The sequence below is a fragment of the Electrona antarctica genome (genome assembly GCF_951216825.1).
Source record: "Electrona antarctica genome assembly, chromosome: 8".
NCBI lineage: Eukaryota > Metazoa > Chordata > Actinopteri > Myctophiformes > Myctophidae > Electrona > Electrona antarctica.
In genome coordinates, this window is record NC_136789.1 from 21019986 (window position 1) to 21046539 (window position 26554).

The following is a 26554-nucleotide window of genomic DNA, read 5'->3' on the forward strand; positions in this document are numbered from 1 at the left end:
CATCCCAGAGGGTTCCAGGATGTAGACCAGTGTGTTATGTTGTACTTGTACTTGTTGTGTTGCTGTTCAGTTATGTTTTACTTGTTGCCCAAATTTTATTTAGATTATCCATTTCCAGCATTAATTCATAGTACAAGAACATCTTCCTGAATCTTATTGTTCAAGGTGGCCAGAACAGTTCTCTGCTTCCTGAACAGTTCACATCTGTGTTCAACAGAGTGACATTGCCTTTATCAATATGTTCACCCTTTCTGGAGATAGTTCCTTTTTTTTATTCATATCCATGTTTCTATTCTTCTTTCTTCTCCATTGATAACTGTTGTTCAGACATCTTGGAAGGTATGGAGCACATTTTTCAACAAGTTCACTGTGTGTATGTATGTTAATAGCTGTCAGACCCTACTAATCGTATGAGGCCTAAAAATGCTTAGATCACTCCTCAATGTCGTCTTTTCCTATACATGAGGCAGTAGCAGCGTTTCACTGGGTAGATATTTTTAGACAATTATGCAGCATCATTGCCCAATTAAGCACTACTTCAGAACAGGCCATGGTATGTCACATCTAAGGGCCGTTAGTCATTATATCGTATCGTTGCTGTAGGCAGAAACCTTTTATCTCTATATTTTAAAAATGTTTTTTTTTCTCCTTTTTTTTTAATGAATGCCCTACTTTGTAATACAATCCTGAAAAAAATAAAAGGTTTCCACCCGACAGAAACCATATCACATCTAAGGGGTGTTGGTCGGCCTGAAGGTTTAAAGACGATCCTAGATGGTATTTTGAGACTGTTAAATTATAGACCTTCCAATATCCAGACTGTTACTGTCACTGATTTCGGTCCATATACAAAGTAAAACAAAATGTCAAACAAGGCATTGCTGAATCAAGTTTTCTGTCACAGCAAATGTTTTCAGCAAAATATTTTAGTGTACTGTTTAGCTTTGGAATGAGTTTGAAGTGTGCTGCAGCCATGTTTGTTTACATTCAACACGCATCACGTCCATCTAATATTCTAATGTCTAGTGTAATGACCCTTAGTTCTGTGTGGAAGATTGATCGACAGGTGCATCATTGGTTAATTATTACCCGATGATGGTTATTTTTGTTTGACAGGAAGTAATCAACTTTTGATATAGAAATACACACAAAAAAATGTTTTCCTTTTTCTTTTTCAACATAATGTATTACTTATTTACCGGGTAGGCCTATGTCCCCATTATGACTGTGGATGATTGTAATGCTTTAAAACTAAAAGGGTGAAAAACCTATTTAATTTCACCTCTCTTTAAAACTTAATTTACCACTCATTTGATTCTGTTTGAAGATGTAAACCACATCTTTTATTAATTTACCATTCATGCATTCACTACTTTAGTTCATTCATCGATCAGTGTCCTCAGTATAACTGCTCTCTACCAATTAAACCACCGTCAATTTCTCTGCACCTTTTAATGAGGACTTTTTAAGTCAAGAGATATTGCTCTATCATCTCCTCCATACTTAACCCCCCCAAAGATCACAGTTGATCTTAAAATCTGTTGTGGATTTTTTTTTTCACTTAATTTTTATTGATGAAAAGACAACAAAGAAAAGTACAAAAAAAGGAAAAAACAAAATGTCACCATATTGTCACTACAGTTAGTAGCTACGTCTTGTGGTTATTATACCACATCTGTCGGATTGCGTGATTTGACCAACCCTTTTGATAGTTTGAAACTTTACTCAAAGCTGCTTTGTGTTTAGGTGCTTTTATGCAATAGCATGTGTGTGTGGTGTCACAGGATTTTGCACCCTATAGCTCAAAGCGCTTTTGCACAGTACTGTCTATGTTGCTTAGTGTGAACGTAGTCCTGGCGTGGCGTATGTTTGAATTTCTACTTTATTAACACTCGATGGCTCAGTCACTCGATGGCTCAGTCTGTTTTAGTCTTAATAGCTTTTGGGGTTTGACATGTAGATTGACTTCCCCTTCTCTTTATGTTTATATTCTTCCATCTGTCTAGTGTCTATCTTTCTCTTTCTCCCCCTCACTCACAGAATCACACCCTATTGATATGAGCAAAGCAACTTCTTTCTGCCCACTTAACCCCCCCCCCCCCCCCCCCCCCCGCCCATATGGCACAGTTTTGATATGTTGTTCGTAAATCAACACAGTTTTCACAGGAGTCTGCAGTGCATGAATAGAGAGCGTGTGTGTGTGAGTGGTAACCAGTTGTCATGATGCTTAATTCCCACAGCGTCGTTCTCCAGTCTGAAGACAGAATTAGAACGAGTAAAGACAGAGAAGGAACAGGTATTTACACTTTATTTATATTACGTAGGGTAATATCATGATATTACACTGCATTACCTCACACAACGATTCCATCTCACAGTTCTTTACTTTTTTATTTATTCAAGCTTTAAATTCTTTAGGAGGCATCAGAGAAACATGTTTTTCCACTTTTAAATATTTTGCCTCAGCTAATACACAATACAAATACAATACAAACTTAGTGTAAATTTAGTGTACAAAATGGAACCAAATTGGACCCTTCATTGTTCATTTGGTTCCATTTCTACACTCGGCATTATAGGCCATTTTGCTATGAATACAGGTGTACCTTGAGAGATTCTGACTCTGGTTTGCCGTGGGCACATAAAGTTTCAAAGTCAGCGGTGTAGACTAGAGAATGGGGCTTGAAGCCTGCATGGAACATGTTTTGCATAGTCTCTGCCGTAGAGAGGATGAAAAGCCTGTGGTGGAGGTTTAGAAGCCTCATTGCACACCGTCTGGGGGACAATGTGACTTTGTGACTCAAACGGGATACAGGAGCTGTGCAAAATTGCAAATCCACTCATCCGTCTACAACACGGAATGGTCCCACGTTGTCATGATGAATGATCGATATGACATGCTGTTGTGGTACAATAAAGTATATTATAGGGCGTAAGTGGTTAAGAAAATGTCCACCCACTCTGTTGTTTTGTTACAAATGAAATAGAAGCCTGTGTAATGGCGTGTTCTAAGCTTTGATGGTGTTTTGCTTTCCAGTTGGCGAGCAGCCTGGCAGAGAGGACTGTAGCACTGAAAAGTCTGGAGGCTGGCAGGACTAGTCTGGATCAACGGCTCAGGGATCTCACCACTACCAAGGTCAGCGCTTGTACACGTAGCTACGACCCTAATATGTCTCTGTCGCGTCCCATTTTCTATACATGTAGTCTCGGGGCCCGCAGGCGCTTTGTTTTAAGGGAAAAAAAAAATCCTGGGCGAGCCCAGCAGGAAAAGTCACGCACCAATAACAGTGCAGAGGGGCGTCGCTCCAAATTTGGTGACGTCGGTGTTCTCCACTGCGTTCTACTGGGGAGGGGAGGAGGAGGCGGGCAGGGGAGAACTTAAAATAAGTTCTAGGTTGTCGCTTTTGAATGCAATTCAACTGCGTACAGCCAGGTTTCATATTGCATTATTAACTCAAATCAGACTTTTTTTTCTTTATGCCTGTTGAACGTTATATATCATTCATTACTGTATCTACTTAGAACTGGAGAGATTGATTTCAAGTTTCAAGACACACTACCATCACTTGGTTCCCCCTTGCACTGTCACCCATCTGTCATTATTACTTGGTGTGTGTGTGTGTGTGTGTGTGTGTGTGTGCACGTGTGTGCGCGCCCTACCGTTCGTCCGTGTCTCTTTTATTAGGTCATCTCTTTTACAAGGGAGCCCTGGCCAAGAAAGCAATGAAGCAGGGATTTCAACATAACATACAATAAAACGCAGAAAAAATACAATAATACTAACTCAAGTAAAACAGCATCAGACCTCAGTTTCAGTCTGTACTGAAATTTTAAAATCCCCCAAAGGGATGAAATGCTCCAGTTTAATGTCCTTAAAAACTAAACTAAAAGCCATCCTCCCAAATTCCGTTTGTGTGTGTTCATGTTGCTTGTCTCTCCATCTGTGTGTCTGTGCCTGGATCCAGAGTGCGCTCGAGAGCCAAGCGTTGGATGAGAAGGACAAAGCCCAGCGGCTGCAGACAGAGTTAGACGTCAGTGAACAGGTGCAGAAGGACTTTGTCAAGCTTTCTCAGACTCTGCAGGTAAGCACTAAGCAGGTCTTTGGCCATAAACTAAAACAGTGGTTCTAAAAAACAATCATTAAGGCAATACAGGGCCAGGCAGTCATGTCTCATGACTCCTCATCAATCAAAACAATCAATTACAAAATACATCACAAAACAATCACAGTAAATCACAAAGAGTTAAAGAAACCAGTTGAAACATTACTTAATCCCACAACAAACCACTGGAAGTTGAAAGTTATTCATTTAACCCCTTCTGGAGTTTCCCAAATATTTTGAACTGAAACAGTCCCGGAACATCGGTCAGCTATATTTCCCCCGGATAGGATATTTTTCCGACCAATCACAAAACTTGTTTCATTCATGGAGAATGTAAACTGATTTGTAAAGCATCAACGTAATTTCCTTGAGCGGTACTTCCGCCAAAATCCCGCAACTTCCGCCCCAAAAAATGATAGCGTCTACACAGTGTAGGTCTTGCCCAACGTGAATCTCTATTAGCTTGGATTCCCCTTCGATGATGTCACTGGTAGGCAGGTTTCTGAACTGTCCAAAGCCCTCCTCTGAGACACAGACCGATTACTGTATATGAAAATAGGTTGAAAATGGCTGAAGTTGTCCTTTATGCTTACCATACTCAAAGTGGAGGCATGTTTTGTATTTTTTACAGGCCTAATATAGCCAGTTAAAACAATTAAGTTACTATTTGCTGCTCTCTAGTGGTCAGAAATTGCTCGGTGTATACCTGTGTCTTCTGTTCTGCTTAATTTTCCCATAGATTTGTTTGATTGGTCGGAAACCGGTTATTTTTTAGGAAATGGGGGAAAAGATGTGTGTCCGTGGATCCAGGGTAGTTATTATTTATTTTCTAAATAACTTGCCGGCACCTGCCGGCACTTGCCGGCGCCTTCCGGCACTTGCCGGCGCCTTCCGGCACTTGCCGGCGCCTGCCGGCACTTGCCGGCGCCTGCCGGCACTTGCCGGCGCCTTCCGGCGCCTGCCGGCACTTGCCGGCGCCTTCCGGCACTTGCCGGCGCCTGCCGGCACTTGCCGGCGCCTGCCGGCACTTGCCGGCACTTGCCGGCACTTGCCGGCGCCTGCCGGCACTTGCCGGCGCCTGCCGGCACTTGCCGGCGCCTGCCGGCACTTGCCGGCACTTCCGGCACTTGCCGGCACCTGCCGACGCCTTCCGGCACCTGCCGGCACATGCCAGCATATGCCGGCACATGCCGGCACCTAACCCTAACCCCCAACCCTAACCCCTAACCCTAACCCCCAACCCCTACCCTAACCCCCAACCCCTAACCCCTAACCCTAACCCCTAACCCTAACCCCCAACCCCTAACCCTAACCCCCAACCCTAACCCCCAACCCCTAACCCTAACCCCCAACCCGGAGGAGGCTTTGCCGGTGGCAGTTGCCGGCACCTGCCGCCAGTTGGTTCCGGCAGTTGCCGGCAGGTGTATCTTGTACTGCCGGCAACTGCCGGCAGTTGCCGGCAGGTGCCGGCAGTTGCCGGCAGGTGCCGGAAGGCGCCGGCGGGTGCCGGCGGGTGCCGGAAGGCGCCGGCATGTGCCGGCGGGTGCCGGAAGGCGCCGGCAGGTGCCGGCAGGTGCCGGAAGGCGGCGGCAGGTGCCGGAAGGCGCCGGCAGGCTGCCGGCGGGGGGCCGGCAAGCGCCGGCAAGTGCCGGCGGGTGCCGGCAGGTGCCGGAAGGCGCCGGCAAGGCGCGGCAAGGCGCCGGCGGGGCGCCGGCGGGTGGTGGCCTGTGCCGGCATATGTGCCGGCATGTGCCGGGGCAGGTGCCGGCATGTGCCGGTGGCAAGTGGCAGGTGCCGGCATCCGCCGGTCTGTGGTGGATTAGGAGGCTTTGCCGGTGGCAGAGGAAACACTGCCACGGCATAGGAAACACTGCCACGGCTGTTGTCGGCAATTGGCGGCGTCGCCGTGGCTGCTGCCGCTGCCGGAGAATGCACTCACTGCTTATGGCGAACTGAGCTCCTGCTTCCTTCAATGCATGAGGAGTGAGCAGGCCGCTTCTTATCACCTGACAGGGGGAGATTCCCCGACAGGACGTAGCCGTAGCTCGTGTTATTAACACGTTATTCCAACCAGTTCCTTTACCATCATGAGCCCCGGTTGACAAAGGGAGGCAGTATAGAGACCAGGTTATTACTGCATGTATTTTGTGAGGGTATCTATCTACTCTAGGGCAGTGGTTCCCAAACTTTTTCATGTCAAGGACCCCCCAAATTGTATGTATTAGGTCCGTAATAAGAAGATTCTTATGGCTCTAGCAGTGATTCTCAACCTGTTTAATTTCAAGGACACCCAGTTTGACATGGATTAGTCTACGGACCCCCATTTAATGGCATTTATATCTCTGGGACCTCCAATTTATATTGTAAAAATGTTAATTTAACTCTGAGAGTGTACATTTGTACACTCAGAGTTACAGACCCAAAAGGGTCCATTTGGTTCCAAACTATCATTTACAGTAGCTGGGGACCCCTTGGAACTCCCTCAAGGACCCCTAGGGGTCCCTGGACCCCGCTTTGGGAACCCATGTCATAAGCATCTCAATTGTGTGTGCCAAAGTGTGCATGCTCTATGCAAACATTATGCAAACCATGCCCCCATCGCTGTGATTTTTACATGATTTGACAGCAAGGCAGGTGTGCCAACAACTGCAGCCTTGAGGGCTTGTGAGGCGTGCCCGAGCGAGCCGCCAGCGGCCTCATGAGTTGGCAAACTGTGGTGGACAGAATGTGATCCGTCACCCTCTTCACATTTGCACGATAGTACTTGACAATGATTGTGCACTAATGTTAGCGGACAGCCAGCTACATAATGTCAACAGACTGGCTGCAAGTGGGTGCACGTCACTTCCACCCAGCCAAAGGGAGCACAACATAGCCAATAAAAGGATTGGCGTTGTTCCCGCTGGCCAAGTGGTCCAGGCGCATGCCACATATAGGCTTTGGCCTGACAGCGTGTCGCGTATTTGAGTCCCGTTCATGACGACCTTTGCTGCATGTCTCTCCCCTTCTCTCTCTCCCTCTTTCCTCTCCCACACACACAAAGCCCTGTATACTGCTCATTGAAAATAGCCGATTTACAAACTCACAACGCCTCGCAATGCAAAGCGGTGTGAGCTTGTAGATCTACCGTTTTCTGTATTTTTGAAACATTTTGAAAAATGTTGGTAGTTTAGACTCTATAGTTTAGACTATCTTTTACAATATAATGAGCACCCAAGAATTCTAGTTATGTTTAAAATGTTGGACAACCTCCACCGGACATAGCCCCCCTGTGATCTTTAAACTGAAATTTAAAAAGTCCAAACGAAATAAAAATAAAAACTAATGAAAAATAACCTGTCCATCCGCGCCTCCAGGTACAGTTGGAGCGAATTAGACAGGCGGACTCCTTGGACCGGATAAAAATCATCCTCAACGACACCAACTTGACCGACATCAATCAGCTTCCGGACACATGATACCGTTAGACGGAGAACTGCAGCGTAAAGCCCTGCTTCCCCTTCATCCTTCGTCACTGGTCCCAGTAACCTTCTCTGCCTCCCCGCCCTCCCCCATAACCACCGTGGAAGGACGCGTCTGGAGGGAAAAAGGACAAGTCACGATTTTGAGGAGAAAAAGGCCTTTTTCTGTACATTTAAGACTCTTGGAGACACCACGGATAGAATAATGAAGAACACTATTACTACTACAACTACTACTACTACTATGACAAATTGTAAATAACTAAGATAACTGTCTGCGACAGAAGGAGTGGAAGCATTGCCTTCCGTTGTCTGTCTCTGTCCCTTGTTTCTACTGTAGATATGACTATCTGTATTAGCTCAACCAAAAAAAAAAAGTTTGTCGTCTTCTAAAAAAGCACTTTTCATCTGCCTCCCTCTCTTCCCAGGTAAACAAACATTTGAATGCATACTTGTATGCATACATGCACACGACTTCCTCCACCGGTGGTACTGTATATGTTTCAGTTCTGATGGCAGATCTTAATCTTGTCCCCTTGTCGGGGTGTGGTGGGGGTTATTTGCTTCATACTTTTTCTAACTCAAGTTTGTTCATTTCATCCTGTGGCAAAGCAATGGCAAAATGAAGGAAATTCGTGGGAAAGATTTGCACATAACTCTCCCAGGAAAAAGTGGAACGTTGTGTGCATTGTCCCATTTCTAAACGATCTGTGTTACTGTGTCCTGCGTTTCATCCTTGCTCTATAGCTACTGGGCTAGAACCTTTTTGAAAACTGGAGAAACATTAGCAAAGGTTTTTCTCCTCCTGTTTTCATGAACTTTTTGACTTGTCAATGAACTAATTGGAACACTCAACCGGGCACGGTATCACTCAAACTAAAGACATCGTTTACTGAGGTCAGGGCAATGTCATGGCATATGTAAATCCTGATGTATATTTGTATTGGTTGTGCGTGTTTATTATGCACCACCAATAGCCGATCTACAATCTCACAATGTGTTACAGCATGACGTGTTGTAAGCTTGTAGATCTGTCATTTTTGGTGTCTGACAGCAACATGCAACTATAGTATAAATCAGTTTTAAGACAGTGAAATCGGTGATGTAATACCCAACCAACCTTGGACAGCCTAAATAATCAGGCTGTCTTTTTTGTAATCATACTGCTTAGTTTATGATGGTAGCTTATTAATTCCAACACTGACGTCACGTGACACTGACTCCCATGGCTGTTCTCTGCTTCTGCTTCAATAAAGCAAAAGATTTCTTAAACTCTAATGCGGACAGCTGGCTCAAACTTGTCTGATATTTAGAGCTCCGACTTAAAACATCTTTTGCTACATTGCTTTGAGAACATCTTGGAAATCCCAAGGCAGGAATATATCTATCTTGTACGTGTGGCACTCAGTGGGAAGACCCATTTAAAGGAGGAATCATTCCAGAAATTAATACAGCCATGTGACTGAATACTGAAGATGCTCACTTATACAAAAGAAAAGAAAGCTCTGTGTGTGATTCTACTGAAAATAAAATTAACTAGTGATTGTAATAAAATCATATTGTTGGGAGAACCATAAGACAGTTGTCACTGCAATGGACTTCAATGAGGACTGATTGTTCAGTAGGTGCATTATATTACTGATTCAGTGAAAGTCTTGGTGAATGATTAAAGCAAACCAATTTAACATTAGGGTGTCCAAGTCGTCAAATGCAAGAATAGTCATGTATACACCGTTTTACTAAACTATAATACTTGCAAAACACAAAAACATCTATACGTGGTCTGTAAGGGCAGCAGGCTATTCGAAAATAAGCGCACACAGCAAAAACATTGTTGCATTTCTAGTGAATTTCTGAGGATCTCGTGGGCAGTGGTGTGGGCAGTCACGTCTGTTCATTCCAGTTCTGCCACTAATAATGTGGCAGAACCAATGTTCTTTGTGTGATATTTTCAGTGGTGAAAAAAGTACTCGCATTATTTACCTAAGTAAAAGTATCAATCCTGGCGATGTAGAAATACTCCGAAATTCATAATGTACTTGAGTAAAAGTACAAAAGTATTGGCAGTGGCACCTAAATGTATTTAAAGTACCAAAAGTAAAAGCACTCGTGCAGAATGTCCCATTTCAAGTTTTCAAATGTATACAATGTAAGGCCGATTCTAAAAACGCCTTCTAAAACCTATCCCAGGTTTTCTGAAAACCTTCAAATTTGTGCTATCCATCCTGGCACTCCCTCGTGGCACGAATGGTATGTATACAACCTTTTAACATTTAACTAATTTGCCTCGAGTTGGTGGTAGTTGTTTCCTGGAGTGTCTTTAATTTAGTTATATGTTTAATCATAGGGCCCCATACCTGGTCAGATTTTCCCGGTGATCCCTTCAAATTGAATAGAGGGTATGCGTGTGACATCATCATACCCGGAAGTTATGCTGGAATGCCTACTGAGTGGCAAAAAACTACTTTCTGGCCTTGACAGCTCATACATCCAAACAGAAAATTCCTATTTGATTGCATTAAATTCACTTTGTCACTCGATTTGGCACTTGATCTGCCATTCACTTTATGCATGCGCATACCCTCTATAGACGTTTCTCCAAATTTAGATACATCATGAGGTCTTTAAGCCATACAGAATATTACAGATGCTTAAGGGTCAGTGTTGATTTCCACTCCAATAAAAACCTTCATCTTGCTAATAAAGAAATAAAAGAAAGATTCTGTTTATACCCCTCCCAATAGGTTAGTGATCTGGTAGAACCCCAAACACAGATCTGTGTTCCAGGCTTCGGCAAGCTGTTTAAAAATAGCCGTCCAATAGCCTTGTAGGCGGGGGACATGACCAGAACATGTGTGTCATGTTCGCTGGGGACATATGACATCGATTACAGGAATCTGTGATGTTGGCGTATATTTTAGAAAGTTTGAAATGAGTGAAATAAATACAGTGCACATTTCATGTTCCAGTTCATGTTCCCAATAATTATGCCTTTCCCAGTCATGGGTATGTCCAAAATCGTGTCAATTAATGACTTGGGGATAGCATCTTTTTAAACTGCTATGATGGGTTAGTCCATCATAGTAATTTTACTCATAATGTTTGCAAACATCAAAAATGTTTTCTCTCCGGGTATAATTTATTAAACAAAACACATGTCGCGCATGGGACATCAGCCATCCAATCATGAGACAGAACACATTTTCCATTTACATTTTTCCATTCCTATTTTGTCTGCATTCTCTTTTTTTCCCCTTCCTGTGTTGTGCCATTGTTTGCTTAAAATGAATTGAAATACACATTACACAATTTTATCCAATCAAAAAAAATTGGAGGAAATTATACAACATCTGCAATCCTCCTCCTGCTGCCTTGATGTTCTGTCAAAAAGGCTTTTTCAAAAATGTATCAAATTGCATGGGCCCAGATCTTCTACAAATTGACAACACATCTATTCTCTCAGGTTTCTTACTTTCTTCCCACAGGCCCTTAAAACATCAAGCCACGAAAATAATCTAGAGACATCACAAATTAACCATTTATATCACACACCTGGACAAATTATCGGCACTGCACAACTGTTTGTCTTCTAAATTCTGGTTACTTTTTTCTCCCCAACATGAAATGTTCTTTAGGATGAGTGTGGTGGTGCAGTCAGGGACTTTCCCCAGAGAGCCATATTCTCAAGCAGTTTAATTTCAAGGACCCCCAGTTTGACCATTCATTATACGGACCTCCATTTAATGGCATTTTTAACTCTCGGACCCCCAATTTATATTGTAAAATCAAAGTTAATTTAACTCAAGACTTACAGACCCACATGGGTCCATTTGGTTCCAAACTATAATTTAGCTGGGGACCCCCTGGAACTCACTCAAGGACCCTTGGAGGTCCCCGGACCCCACTTTGGGAACCACTGTAGCACCAGTGAGTCTCTGGCTGTGCAGTGTGCACCCACTAGGTACGTGCTTATACTCATGTGGCCTTTAGGTGGCAGCAACACACTAACGCTGCATCTAAACAGCTTCCTGTAAAGTCACAAGAAGAAGGGCGAAGCTAGCTGGCACCACAGGAGAAAAAAAGTGTTTGAGGAAATATTCGTGTTTACAACATTATGGAGCCGAGGAGGTTACACCCTTTTTGGAAATGCCTTTTATTGAGCGGATTGACGCTATGCGTAGTATTCGGTAAGTAACGATGGAGGCGCTGACCGGGTTGTAACAGCGTTTTGGTGAAACATGTTAGGATTTGAGATAGGGCGTTAGTAGCTAGCGTTATCTCCCACTGATCACTGGTTCATTATATCCTGACAAGCATCACCTGATGTACGACTTGCTTAGTTTGGGCCGTTACGTTGACCGACGTGATCCGTTTCAGTTTACAGGGTTATTTATTCAAAAGAAACGTACTTTTAAATATGTAACTACACAGTAACACTGAAATGCTACTGTACAGCCAAGGGCTACCATTTTACACCGGAATGTGCGAACTATCGAATTGTGTGGCCGGCAGGAGTCGTTGTTTATGCTATTTCTGGAGATTTTTAGTCGACTCACGAACGTGAAGTTAGTGAACGTGAGATGATGGTACGTCCGAAGCGAAGCTCATAAATTAAATTACAATAAATTGAACCTGGTGATCTTTCACGTTAGTCGGTGTTTGAGGCTTGTGGTAATTTACAATCCGGTTATCATTCAAACTGGCTGGCCTGGGCCTGGCTGGCGTTACTATTCTCCCTCGGGACGAGTCGGGAGTGATCGAGTTAGATTGGTCACCACATTCGGTGCAACACCTCGACTATTATCAGTTCACTGCTGGCTAATGGTAGTACTAGCTTCCGCAACGTAAACAAATTCACTGGGCAGGTTATTTCCTTTTGCTATTGTAACGTATTCCCAGAACGTATTGTAATGTGCGTAAAATCACTGTTGAATTGTGACACATTGTGGCCTATAGATTTAGTAATGCGGGCCTGATTACAACAATAACATGGTGTGTGTGTGGCGTGATTTCTTTCTACGCGTGTGTGTGTGTGTGAGAAAATGTTAGGGAGCAAATATCCGCCTGTCCACTGTAGTTTCCTTTCCTCTCAGCAATACAGAACGGAAACCAGAAGCCCCATACTCAGCAGAAATCAGTGCAAATCACAAAATGCTACTTACACTTGACACAATGATGGCAACAAGATATGGGTTAAATGCTTAGAGTATACTCAAGATAAATGACGTTATGGTGTGAGAACAGAGACACCATTACAGAACTCATCTGGAGGAACACACAGTGGAGCCTGTTCAGTTTCATATATGATTATATGTAGGCCTACCAGTTTTATAAGGTCTGGGCAATGACCTGAAAATAATAAATATATCCAAAACCATCATTTAAGAACGTCTAACTGAATTAATCATGCTCACGTAGGTTAAGCAACTAATCGAGAAGCAAGTTTATTTAGATTTTTGTTTTATTTATTTTATATCAAGTAGAAAATGTATAATTTACACTACGTTGTAGTATCCATAATTATATACAGCACAGACCTTGTCAGAGAACTGAGGGCTGCAGCAGTGTAAAAAAAAGCGTATATAATAATAATAATTGTTTATTACTTGTAAGGCAAAAGTTTTAAATAATTATGATATTGATTCAAAGTCATATCACCCAGCCCTAGGAAATGTAACACATTTGATCTGTAATTGTGATGCCTTGTATGACAATTTGGCTCAGATGTTTAGATTCTTGCTCCCTCCCATAGTTGTATATTATTTCACATTCACAGTACAGTCCTGAACAGTTACAAAGCTGTTTAGGTTAATGGAACTAAATGAGGGAGTGTGCTATGATGATGATGTGGAAAGATGGCTCTGATACTGTCTGTTATTGTTTTTTTAAATGTTTCCCGGAATCCCTTCCCAGCACGCCAATTAATATTGTTACAACTGCAAGCAAATCACTGGACGATATCAATGGTGCTCCACCAGTGTGCTGCACTCAAAAATGTATTCATTTACTGTCAATGAGATATTGAAACATATTGTTTCTTTTCATTGGATATTTCAAAATGTAGGGCAAAATGACTCACCCAGATCATCTTGTCAGTTTGTTGCTTCCCCTTTTAACCCTGTGTTATTCAGTCAATTAAGTCGTTTAACATGGAGGTAAATCATTGAATTGTGTACTTACTAAGGGACATTTAGAACTAGATGGTACATAACGACATTTAATGTCGGCTCTGGTCCATACATATCGTTATATTGTTCTTGTATTGCCCTGCTTTAACTGGTAGTCTGTCTCCATCTTTTTAACAGGCACACATCCTGCATCAGCCGTGGACGTGCATACCCCGGAAGAAGTGATAGTCGAGAACGGTACCACAGGAATCCTTAAATGTTCCTTCAAGTCCAACGAAGTAGTCAGCAGTCTTGCTGCAGTGACGTGGACATTTCGACCAGCTGGATCTGATGCAAGTCCCTTTTCTGTAAGACTGCCTCATCTGATCTTTTAACCTCTTAAAATGTAGCTGCTTTGATACAATTTGTTACAATACAAGCTAAGGCTAGCTATTATTACAAATAAATAAATAAATATATATATATATATATATATATATATATATATATATATATATATAAAAATCTACAAGCTCACAACAACGTGTTGTTTGATAATTAAGATGTCTTTAACACAGTACCTTGCTTGATTAGATGTATCAATTTTGGCTAACATTGACTTGAACATCAATTCATGTATAGTACGATAACAAATGTCACAAATACTTCAATTGTGAACGCATAACAAAGCAGTCCTCATACATCAGTCAGTGTAACGTGAAAATATTTACTTTCAAATATTGTTTGGCTCAATGCTATGGGAATGTTTTCACTGAACAGGGAATGGGGGTTAAAAGACTTCCGCCTCTGGAACCACTGGACCCCTGCTGGTTTAGGATTCAATCCCACTCCAGCCTTTTCCTGTAAACAGCTCACTTCCCCCTTTTTAGAAGCTGAAAAAACACCATGTCTGATGTCTCTGTCACAATAATAATGTCTTTGGCTTATACGTTCTCCTTTTACTAAATTCAATTGGAAATTTAATTAAATGGCTAGGCATTATTTGAGAACTTGTAAAGGTACTTCTCCACCAAAGAGACTGTTTCAAACTCCAACAGATTTCAACAAACTAGCATTTAGTTCAGCACAAACCAGTCGGCAGATTAAACATTGTTTTTTCTTATGCAAAGTAGCCTGCAGTGCTCATTGGTGAGGTGTGTGGCTACCTTAACCCATTTTGGGCGGGAACCCCTTTTGGTGTTAGCATTATGTTATGCTTTAGCTATTGAAAAATAGCAGATCTACAAGCTCATAGCGCGCCACCGAGTGGCGCGCTACGAGCTTGTAGGTCTGCAATCTTTTAAAAATCGAAGAACGACTGACAGAAACATAGCTTTTTCAGAAAACTGTCAGGATGTAGAAGACATTTTTAGAATCTGATCTCGGGTCAAAATGGGTTAACATGCATGCTACACATATTGGGGATGTGTAAAACTGACAAATTAAAATCCATTACTATATTTCTATTAATAATGATTAGATGAATAATCAACCCATGTTCAGGGGATTTGTTCATCAAATGATCATCGCCATCCCAGGTAAAACATTTTTTTAATTACTTCCTGTAAACACAAAATAAAGAATATATATATATATATATTAGGCCTGTCAGTCGATTAAAATATTTAATCGCGATTAATCGCATGATTGCCCATAGTTAATCGCCGATTAATCGCAAATTAATCGCAAATTAATCGCATATTTTTTATCCGTTCTAAATATACCTTAAATCAGTGGTTTTCAAGATTTTTCATATCAAGGTCCATTATTTATTCTGCATTTCAGCCACGGACCACCATGACATTTAGCCTTCCTGACCCAAACTAAAGAACTGTATTGATGTTGGTACCATTAGGAGAGATAACAGGCTGTATGTTGATCAAAATAACATGTTCTCTAATTGTGTAGACTTCTTGTAAATTAACTTTAAGTAATGCATTTGTTTAACAATTATTCAACTCTTGAGAGTTAAAGATCTATAAGGGTTCATTTGGTTACCAACCCTCCATCATTTAGCTGTGGGCCACCTGGAATCCCCTCAGGGACCACTGGTGGTCTTTTCAAGTTTTAAATACTCAAAATGGGAGAATGCTTGCTTTATTGCAAATGCCATGGAAGAGGGAAACAAAATCATAAACTCAACACACACTCACACACGCACGCACGGGCACACACACACACGAGCCCCTGCCCCTCTCTCTCCTGCAAGTCAACATTAGCTTTAGCACTCATTAGCATGGTCTGTGTAGCATGATTAGCATCAAGCTTTCACAACTAACTAACTATGTTTGTCAACCAAAACTGCCAGAGTTTTGCTTTTGCCCAATGCCCACTTCAAAGAGCTTCTGATCTAACACATTGTGAAGCAAATTAATTAATAACGAGCCGAACGGAGGCATTCAGCCTCTGCTCACAGCTCAACTGCCCTATAGTACTGACGGTACTCCGGACTGAGTGTGGGAATGGTAGAGAGAGAGTGGGGGGGGGGGGGGGATGAGAGAGAGGCGGGGCTATTGGAATTGCCTGCCTGCATTCAGATGCATGCGTCTCTCAACCGTTCTGTGTGCGTTAATCGCGCGTTAATTAAATTCACGCCGTTAAAAGGACGTTGAGTTAACGCACGATTAACGCGTTAACTTTGACAGCCTTAATATATCTATATATATATATATATATATATATATATATATATATATATATATATATATATATATATATATATATACACATACACAAAAATAAATATACCAGTAAGACATGTGGAATGTCAGAACAGGTCAGCTCCATACAGTATATGGAGATCTAAGGGTGGTAGCTGGGACATTCTCTTGAGTGTACAGGGTTTGATGAGGGCCCAGGACCCCAGGTAGGGCCGGGCCTTAATTTTCGGGTCTGTTGAGAACTCTCTTTGTTGGCTGCAGGGCGCAGTTGCACTAATAACTTTGGGGCAGGCCCGTCTAGAGTTTGAATGGACAGGTGGGCCTGTTGAGAACTCTAGTTTTCGCCGGCTGCCGGGCGCCGCTGCATTAATAACTTTGGGGGAGGCCCGTCTAGAGTTTTGACATTTTAATGGATGGGGAAGGATCAACATATGGAATGTCAGAACAGGTTCTGAAATATATCCATATATGGAGATCTAAGGGTTTGAGGTCACTCAGGTCAGATGTAGAGTTGCTGGCCTAACCTACTGTGAAGCTGTTCACAAAAAGTTTACCTAACTTAGCTACTGCAGGGAAAACATGCACATGTACATTTGTTACTATTTTTTTTATACCAGCTCCATATGGAGACCTAGGGATGATCAAGTGTGATCAATTTGCTGATTTGGGCCCTGTCCAGAGGCTTTTGTGCTGGTTCTGGACAATGGTTTATCCAACCGACTCAAGGCCGGGCACTGCACTCCCTGTGGTGGTGAGTCTGGTGACTGTGGAACACGTTTGAAGTTGCTGGCGCAAACGGTTCTCGAGTTACATGGATTACATTTATAGATACCGGTAGATAGATGAAAGAATGCACTTCATTATTGAGGGGCGCTAACCCCTCCTATAAACACCTATAGTGTAGATTCTGTTTGAACACATACGGCCATCGACAATGAATGGAGAATTTAAGTAATATGTGCTTTAGCAAATCGGCTGTCGGTATGACGGTGCAAACCCTTGGGCCTTGGCCAATAAGGGACCACTATTATTGGTGACGTAACTAAGGTATGTTTCAAGGTCGGTATAAGGTAGGTATAATGGGTTTAAAGGATTTGGTGCCTAATAAGAGCGCCCCTCACTTCACATGGGTGTGATTATTATTTGATTAAAAGTAATAAAAAAATTAAATCAATGCACATTGTGATATTGTTGCAGATCCGCAATTTTGTTTTGCCAAATGTTTGCCTGTCATCACATGTCCAGATATGGGTTCACGTGGTTGACTAAGTTCCATCCCACCCCTTGTTCCTGCAGATTTTCTACTTTGGAAATGGGAAGGCTTTCCCATCGGAACCGTACAAACAAAGGGTGCAGTTTATCGGGGACCTCAACAAGAAGGACGCCTCCATCCAGCTGGTCCAGGCGCACTTCAACGACAACGGCACGTACTTCTGTGACGTGAAGAACCCCCCGGACGTGTCGGGCACGCCGTCTCGCACAGAGCTCAAGGTCGTTCTGAGAGGTAAATGTGCTGTCGAGCAAAGCAGCTGAAGCTGGTATTAATGATTTGTTATATGTGGTGTGGGGCTCATATTTCTGGCAAGGAACACAATTTGAGCACAACCACAAACATCACATGAGCGGGACCCCAATCCTCACTGTTCAGTGTTCATTTACCAGTAACTCTGAGAGTGTGCCAGCGGAACCAAATGGACATGTCACCGACCGTCCAATGTAATTTGTTTCCATTTGCGCGCACTCAAGAGTTATAGACATTTTGGACCCCTTGCGGTTCCCGCACCCAACGTTGATAAACCGTGGTTTAACCCATTTTAGGCAGGAACCCCTTTTGGTGTTAGCATTATGTTATGCTTTAGCTATTGAAAAATAGCAGATCTACAAGCTCATAGCGCGCCACCGAGTGGCGCCCTACAAGCTTGTAGGTCTGCTATTTTTGAAAAATCGAAGAAGGACTGACATAGAAACATAGCTTTTTCAGAAAACTGTCAGGATGTAGAAGACATTTTAGAATCTGATCTCAGGTCAAAATGGGTTAAGTGGTTAATGTTGTTGTTTTTCCTGTCCAGAGTCCCTTCCTCAGAACAGCACTGCTGTTATCGTGGGAGCCGTTTGTGGCGCTGTCATCGGACTCATCGTTATTGCCGTGGTCACCTGCCTCATCATAAAGAGACATCAGACTCGCCTTGATTACGAAGGGTACGTTGTTTAACTTATTAGTTATTTCAAGGGATGTCGCACACAATTGGGGTGATTATCATCGCACATTTCAAGTGGTGCAGGTTTGATTGCACAAGGAAAACAGACACTTGGCATTTGGCAATGGACTTTTTTAACATTGCCACAATCCACTCTGTGTAGTTCTAACATGATTTGAATTAGTAGAGCTAAAAAATTCAGTCAAAGAACTGCTTAGCCTTAGAGCCTGAATGATGGTAGATGTTTGGTTCTGATGATTCCAATTTTGTATTTGTTTTTATTTATGTATTACTTATAATTTAAAAAAAGATACCATAAATACACAAAACATTTTGTCTTTATATACACATACAGTCAAGCAAGAAAATATATATAAAATACACAAATTAACATTGCTTTTTGGATTACTATTTTTTAGCAAAGAACCAATGTTTTTTTGACAGCTGCATGACTGCCAATCCTGATGTTGTCAAACATGTAAAATAATTTCAGATATACCTGCCAAACCAATATATTGGTCGAGCTCTAAACTACACAGTCTTTAAAAAAGTGCATCCTAAGGTTCATAAGAATCTCATCCTGTAAGCATTCTGTGTGTCTGTGTTGAAAGGAGCTCATGGCCTGGTGTGCTTGAGGGGGATCTGCAAAAATACGTTTGTTTCCGTTCCTGTTTTCTCTGCCTTTGGGTTTTTCTTAGTCACTCAGTGACAGTTTGTCATCAGACCTTTAACACCCTATCTCTTTCTGCATGGGTGCTGAGTTCAGTATATCTGTGTTTTGGCTTTACGATTATTTCAATAACAAGTGTGTGTGTTAAACGGAAACGCTCTGCAAATGGAATACTACATTTAATCCGCCTAATATTGTTTGACCCTGCAACCATCTCTAACAGACTTGAAGTGTCACAAAACCTAGCTTAATCACATTCAACTATTTTAGGAATGTCAGGTGAAAATTTCATAAATGTTCAACAACCTTTGGAACTAAAAATAGCAGATCCACAAGCTCGCTTCACGTTGTGTTATGTATTTGTAGGAATAGGGCTTAAGCGGTTAAATGGATGCCTACAAATTTAATTGAAAGCACCAGGATGGAAGTAACAGTTGCTTGTCTCTAAAGAGAGATATTTAACATCTTGAATTAATTCAAAAACTTCTAAAAACAAATGTGAAGTCAAGCCTGTGAGTGAACCAAATTCCTAAAAATAAAATTACACAATGAAAATACCAAGCAATCACTAATATTTTATACTGTACTAGTGTACTTCATCGAGCACAGTGGTGTTGGTAGGCTGAAATATCCAGTTTTTAAATCGGTTGCTTTCAGCGTCACTGTCGGGTGTCTAAAGTAGACGTAATTCTTTGTAACGGTGCCTACAGTATATCAAGGAAGACATAAATCCCATAACATAACATAACATCACATATTTGATCACGCAACACATTGAGACATTCTACTTAACAGCATCTCTAAGCTTCGCTTGATGCCTGCTACTATTCATCTGTCAATTGCCATCTGCCACATTCATTATTCCATGTCAAACTAACCACTAACTCACACATTGATTTTTTGTCATGTTTTCTTTTTCCATTACTAACAAACTTATTACATGCCTGTTGCACATTTTATTAAGGCTTAAGTGTGTGTGTGTGTGTGTGTGTGTGTGTGTGTGTGTGTGTGTGTGTGTGTGTGTGTGTGTGTGTGTGTGTGTGTGTGTGTGTGTGTGTGTGTGTGTGTGTGTGTGTGTGTGTGTGTGTGTGTGTGTGTGTGTGTGTGTGTGTGTGTGTGTGTGTGTGTGTGTGTGTGTGGCTTGCAACTAGAAGGGTTCAACTACCTACCTTGACCTTTTCATATTGAAAAGATGTGATCGAACAGATAGAGATGTGAACGCTTGCATACTGTATCTTGACTTTACTGTGGACATTAGATGAATTTACTGTGAGGCTCTACTGAAGAAGTTCAGTTCTTTGTTAATAACTACACAGACATGCCAATACTAGGGGGGTGGTGGTGGCTTGAGTTATTATAAATCTTAAATGTTGATTAAAGAAATAACCCATAATTGTCATTATCGATTTATGATAGAATTAGTTGAAAAGTTTGTTAGAAAGGAAATGACGAAACAAAGAACAAAGAAGAGAAACTAATTTCAACAACCATTGTGCAACAAGCATCTTTTGTAAAACAAACTTTCCTGTTTGCAATTCTGTCACAATGTAGCTTAATATTTGATTTACTTCTTAATTTAATTTAATTCAACCTCATAGCTCTCACCCTTTTATTATGCACATTTTTGAATAGCATCTTGCATTAGGACAATGGAATATTCAAATGTTCATGCCCAACCATACCCCATGCATTGTCTTTGCCAAATGCCTGTCATTCCTTTTTAGCATATCTGCCTATAAGGCAACTATCATGCTATTTTGTTCACATCGCATTCATGTCCATGTGTCATCTCTTTATTTGTCTTTTTTTGTCTGTCTTCCCATATTTGTCTTTGTCGAATCTTACCATTTCTCTGCGCACCAATGCTTCCTGAACTGCCCCAAATTGCTGAATCACAAACACCTTAAATAGATGTACTTCCACGGAGAGCGTGAGCTCTCACGCACCGCAACCGCGGAAGAAGGAGTCAAACTTGGAGAGCTCCCGATGTAGCAGCCCCTCGGGCCCACTGCAGGTAGGAGCTGGGATCCACTGAATGCCACCTCCACAACACCACAACACAATACAGGAGGTGGCTAAAGCCTATCTCAAACCAAAGACTTGCGACTAAATTAAACCGATTTTAAGCCTGATTTATACTTAATAGTTTAACATGTCAAAAATAGCCGATCTAAAAGCATATATTAAGCATTGGAACTGAAATCACAGTAACTACCCCTAAAGCTTTATTGTTAACTGTTGCACAGATTCAGCATAAAGATTCGTAAGGTGCCTTACCAGACGAAACAAACACTGGCTTTGTAATTGTCTCCACCAAGCCGAAGGCATGGGGAGAGAGTATGTTTTGCACTCCGTCCGTCCGTCCGTCCGTGTGTCCGTCCGTCTGTGAACAGCTAATCTCCGGCACCGTTAACCCGGTCGATGCCAAATTTTGCACACACACTCCCTGGATGCCAACGATGAACCTCTGCCCCAGAATTTCCAGAACGGCCGGTTATAGCGCCACCAGAAGGCCGCTTTGTGCAAAACAAGTTTTTGGACAGTACACCTACAGATTTTGTCCAAACGTCACGCAAATTGGTACACAGTCTAGAGCCATTCAACGAAACGGGTCTTTCAGATTTCTCAGACTCCATCCTGATTGGCTAAGATTGGCTTCCAAAGTTCGCAGGAGTGCTCAGTTTCAAACATGATACTGCAAATCATGAACACATCGTGTGATTTACGTGAATTTGTGCACGCACATTCCCACTAGGCCGAGGAAGAAATGCCACGTGAACATTTTCAATTCAGCCTCATGGTGGCGCTATAACTGGCCGAAAAGTGTTTTACCTCCAACTGCACACTGTGCACAGATCTGTCTAAAACTTTGTATGCACACTCCCTAGAGGCCAAGGAAAAACCTTTGCCTGGAATTTTTCACATCTGCTCTTTATAGCGCCACCAGGAGGCCGACATATGTAAAACACATTTTCTAATATTACTCCTTCAGATTTTATCCAAATTTCACGCAAATCGATACACATGCTCTCCATAGTCATGTGATCAAGACGGGTTTGTTTGATTTCTCATAATCCACCTTCATTGCCTAAGATTGGCTTCTAAACTTTTCAGGAGTAGCCCGCTTTGTACCCGTTTTGTACAAATCGCCACAACTACTCAACGCAGCGTCCGATCGCGGTGAAACTGCATGCATATTCCCACTAGGCTGAGGAAGAAATGACAGTTTTCAAATCAGCCTCATGGTGGCGCTACAACAGGCCAAGCCGCGTCTCACACACACACACACACACACACACACACACACACACACACACACACACACACACACACACACACACACACACACACACACACACGCAAAACATGACTATATTACTCCTAAACATTTTGCCAAACATCACACACACTCCTATCCTCCTGGTGGAGACCTGTGCCCAGAAGGGCACTTTTTCTAGTTGCAGACTAATTTGTCAAGAATGCAGCTAAATAATCAATTGCAAACTAGTGTCAAGAGTTAACTTGAGTCTTGAATGTACTTCTGTTGGGTGTTTGAATTTAAACTGAAGAAAAATGTGAAGAAAGATCAGCTTTTCTTGCTCCAATGAATTGCTATTTGAGACTATTAGAAGATGGTGTTCTGAGGTAATGTGCAGGTGTATGTAAGGTGAGAGTCCTGTATAACAAATGCAACCTGGTCTCATGCCAAAGTCATCAGATCTTTCCCCCCCCCGAACCACACAAATGTCACGATTTGAAGTCAAGGTCAAGACCGAATTGCGGATCATGTTAGGTGTGATTTTTTTAATCACAGTCCTAGAGCTGGCGTTACACATGTCATTTTGTGATGGTTTCAGTCCAGACAGACTGCATCAAATCCATATGATCTGCATGGTCCATTGTTTCATGTGCCTGAAATGTGTTTTTATATTGTGCTTGGTCTGTTAGGCCAACTAATTTCCTCATCTTTTCCTTTTCCCTCTCTCCCATTCTGTTCAAAGGGGCCGGTGATATACGCCCAGTTGGATCACTCAGGCATGAACCTTCCCAACTCGATCCATAAGATGGAGCCAGTGGTCTACGCTGACATTAGGAAAAACTGAAGAGGAGGGGGTGTGGAAATGTGGACCAAAAAAAGAAAACTAACAAAAAATAAAGGACCAGACCTCTCGATCAGCTGCTCTTGGGATTGGGCTGGGGGAGGGGAGGGGTTGTATATCTAAAGGACGAGGAAAGAATCGGCACAGGTTTGATTTATACATTTTAGTTGTACTTTTCCTTTTAGTCCTCTGAAAGCATTCCATTTCCATTCCATCGTGTGATAAACTAGCATGAAGGGGCCAAGACAGTGGCCTTAAAAAAACAACATTACCGTTTGCAGTTAACAGCATGTAACAACTTGTAATGTCCACATACTTGAGGTGGCTTTTACAGTGCAGGGATCGTGATAATACAAAAAATATCAACACAACAAACAACTCAAAATAGTGGCTGGAAGTCCATTCATTTGCAACAACCAGATGAATGTGAGATGATTTTAACCACTTTAATTTTGACCCTACTTTCTGGGCATGTCATTATACTGTAGGCACAGAAAAAACTCCCACACACTGTCTTCAAATGCAAAGAAATACTTTTTATTCTATTAGACCAGTGGTTCTCAAACTTTTTCATGTCAAGGACCCAAATCGACATTTATTAGGCCACAGACCCCTTTTTTGGTTACTATGTTTCTGTTACAGTCACCTTTGTAGGTCTGCAAAAGACTTGCTTTTTATTGTACTGTATGTCAAAATTTTAAAAGAAATGAGCTACTGAAGATCGCTAATTTGCTATTCGACATACAATACATTAAATAAGGCTATTAGTAGTTGTAACCAATGTGAGAAAGCTGTCTGTAGTTTTGGTAGCGTGCCCCATTAGCAGTGTTTTGTGTGTACTTCATGTCGGTGGTTCTCAACCTGGGGACACCCCCTCAAGGACCCCTGGGGGTTCCCGGACCACACTAACAGAACCACTGCTGTATGTACAGTAAAATCCTGTCAATTTAAAGACTTCATGCCACATAAATCGGTCTCCACTGTTGTGCTTGGTAGCAGTGTGGACATTTTGTATTGCCTCAAGTCATACAGATTTGGTGCTCAACCAATTATAGTTCAGCGATTTAAAATATATAATGGTGTCCCTGACATTTTACTGTGAATGCTTAAAATGTTGTGCTAGGTTCTAGCATTTTATTGTGGTACCTTTTTGAAAATACTGCCTTTCTCTTTGGCCTTCTCCAGTGTATGACTTTTTACCACACTAAAAAAAAGCCCCATATTTGAGTGGCTGCTCTGGCTATCGGTGCTTGTTTGAAAATGTACATATAGAGCACCGAAGTCTGACGTCAATATCGGTAGAGGCCGCTAAGTCCACTGGCTTTTTCTATTTGCATTGTAATCCCCATAGGGGGATTTTAGATCCCCTCATATAAGAACTGTGTTTGAAAAATAAACAAATCATCCTGGCCGTTTCACTCATATCGATATGAAGAATCAACTGACTGAGAGAAAACGCTATTGTTACTGCTGCTGAATTAGTTACATTTTCTCAGAAACAAATTACATGAAATATGACTGTCGTAAACGATACAGAGCCACCTCCCCGACAATTTCGCAGAGACAGTTTGTTTATTTTTGGTCCACAAAAGATGACCGCATGCTATTCTCCATAGAGAAAAACTTCCACGAACCAGGGGATGAGCGAGTGACGTCAGGACTTCGGGCGCTCTATATAAATATGCATTATGGCGTACATACATACACATTACGGCAATGTCATTTTTATGATTTTGTCACATCTAAAAATGCTTGTTTTCGATACTGAGAGCTTTGTGTCGTCGTCACTATAGATCCTGAGGGCAGTTGAATATAAGAGGTTGACTATTTATGCGTCATTCTAAATATGTTGAAATAAGTTCAATTAAGGTGAAATGTAAAAGAAAAAATACTACAGTACAAATCAACAAAAAATACTACAGTACAAATCAACAAAAAATAAAAACACTGCATGTAAGGCATTTCATGTATAATATGGCACCATTATGAGAACTTGTTCAAATGTCTGTAAAGGTGTTATTTGTTTTATAGTAAATGGCCAAATATACAATATTACATTCCCATATTTAGCTTTGTACCTTCGAGATGCTTTTAAGCTTTAAATTGCATTCCAAATCACTGGTATGTCTTGAAACTCTTAAAAATGTGTTACATTTAACAATTACTTCCGTAAATGTTTGGCTACTCACAGTCATGGTATTTGTACATCCAGTCTTGCCTTTAGTGTAATCTAGTTGATTCCTTAATGCAGTAAATTTCCATTTTTGACCAATATTTGTATATATTTCTCGCTTCTGTAAGATATAGTGCTATTTACTGTAACTCATTCCAATGTCTTGTCCTAGAAACATATATTTTAGCAATAGAAGTTGTAAGTACATTATGCTTTATGTTCTCTCTTAATTATTTGACAGACACATTACACAAACAGTAAATAGATTTCCAGATATCTTTTCTATTTTGATTTTCACTATTTTGCCATTTTGGGCTTCATTTCAAAAACGCAAAAATGTGTGCATGACACTGACAACATCTAACGCTGGTCCATTTGCTCCTGTTTGACTTGTTGCAGTGTAGAAGTGATGTTAACTATAAAAGATATTCAGTTTATCAGACCTCAAATGCAGCAGATATTGTTTGCGGTTTGAATGAATGCTGTCTGTGGTAGTCATTCTACTCTGTCTAGTATGTCTAGTATGTTGTGTTTTGGGATGGTAAGGAGTGTTTTGTGTTATGTTGTAAAATCTGCACTATGTCTTGCATTCAGAAGACTACAAATGCCCTGTGACTTTATTTTCCTTCATCTCTGAATGACCTTTGCCTTGTGTTTGGTGTTTAAAACTGGAATGTTGTACATTTAGTGCCTTTTACATTTCATACGCTTACTTGAACATCTGCTCAGAATAGAAAAGATAAGATTCATTTATTTTTCTTTATTGTATTTCCTTTTTATACGCATAAAATCGCCTCTGTATCCAGTGTTCAAATTTTTATAAAAAACCTATTCCTGGCCAATGTTCTATGTACTTGTGATTATTATCAACTCTGAGAAAAATGTCTAATCAATGCATATCGCCAAGACTACATAAATATGAGGTCCCCACTGTATACAGAAGCCTTCCTATGAATCGGTTGAGGTTTGTTTAATGCTGCGACGATGGCTGAGGGGGCATTTTTCAACCCTTTTTCAACCCCAACGTTCCAGATTGCATGAGGTTGAAGAAGCGTTGCAGGGGATGATCAGTGTCATTTGAT

The 26554-nt window shown here is 41.5% G+C and overlaps 2 protein-coding genes across 2 annotated transcripts in view; both read left to right on the forward strand.

Annotated features, from left to right (window-relative positions):
• Nucleotides 1–8842, forward strand: part of rabep1 (rabaptin, RAB GTPase binding effector protein 1) — a 29992-nt gene extending 21150 nt beyond the window's left edge. Inside the window, exons 15-18 of the mRNA XM_079507373.1 lie at nucleotides 2241–2296; nucleotides 3038–3136; nucleotides 3966–4082; nucleotides 7460–8842. Coding sequence (XP_079363499.1) covers nucleotides 2241–2296; nucleotides 3038–3136; nucleotides 3966–4082; nucleotides 7460–7561 — 374 coding nt within the window. The 3' untranslated portion in view covers nucleotides 7562–8842. The remainder of the gene's footprint in view (nucleotides 1–2240; nucleotides 2297–3037; nucleotides 3137–3965; nucleotides 4083–7459) is intronic.
• A 2719-nt stretch (nucleotides 8843–11561) lies between these two features.
• mpzl1l (myelin protein zero-like 1 like) lies at nucleotides 11562–26316 on the forward strand. The gene is made up of 6 exons (XM_079507907.1): nucleotides 11562–11751; nucleotides 13870–14039; nucleotides 17628–17835; nucleotides 18401–18530; nucleotides 21111–21213; nucleotides 23201–26316. Exons 1-6 carry the CDS (start codon nucleotides 11679–11681, stop codon nucleotides 23300–23302), a joined length of 786 nt encoding a protein of 261 aa, XP_079364033.1. The 5' UTR covers nucleotides 11562–11678; the 3' UTR covers nucleotides 23303–26316.
• Nucleotides 26317–26554: the final 238 nt, after the last annotated feature.

Excerpts from the sequence above, each read along its gene's own strand:
- mpzl1l (XM_079507907.1), top strand. The coding sequence starts at position 11,679 with ATGGAGCCGAGGAGGTTACACCCTTTTTGGAAATGCCTTTTATTGAGC. Across the intron at positions 14,040-17,627 it reads CTGATGCAAGTCCCTTTTCT|ATTTTCTACTTTGGAAATGG; the intron begins GTAAGACTGCCT and ends TTGTTCCTGCAG. Across the intron at positions 21,214-23,200 it reads GCCCCTCGGGCCCACTGCAG|GGGCCGGTGATATACGCCCA; the intron begins GTAGGAGCTGGG and ends TTCTGTTCAAAG.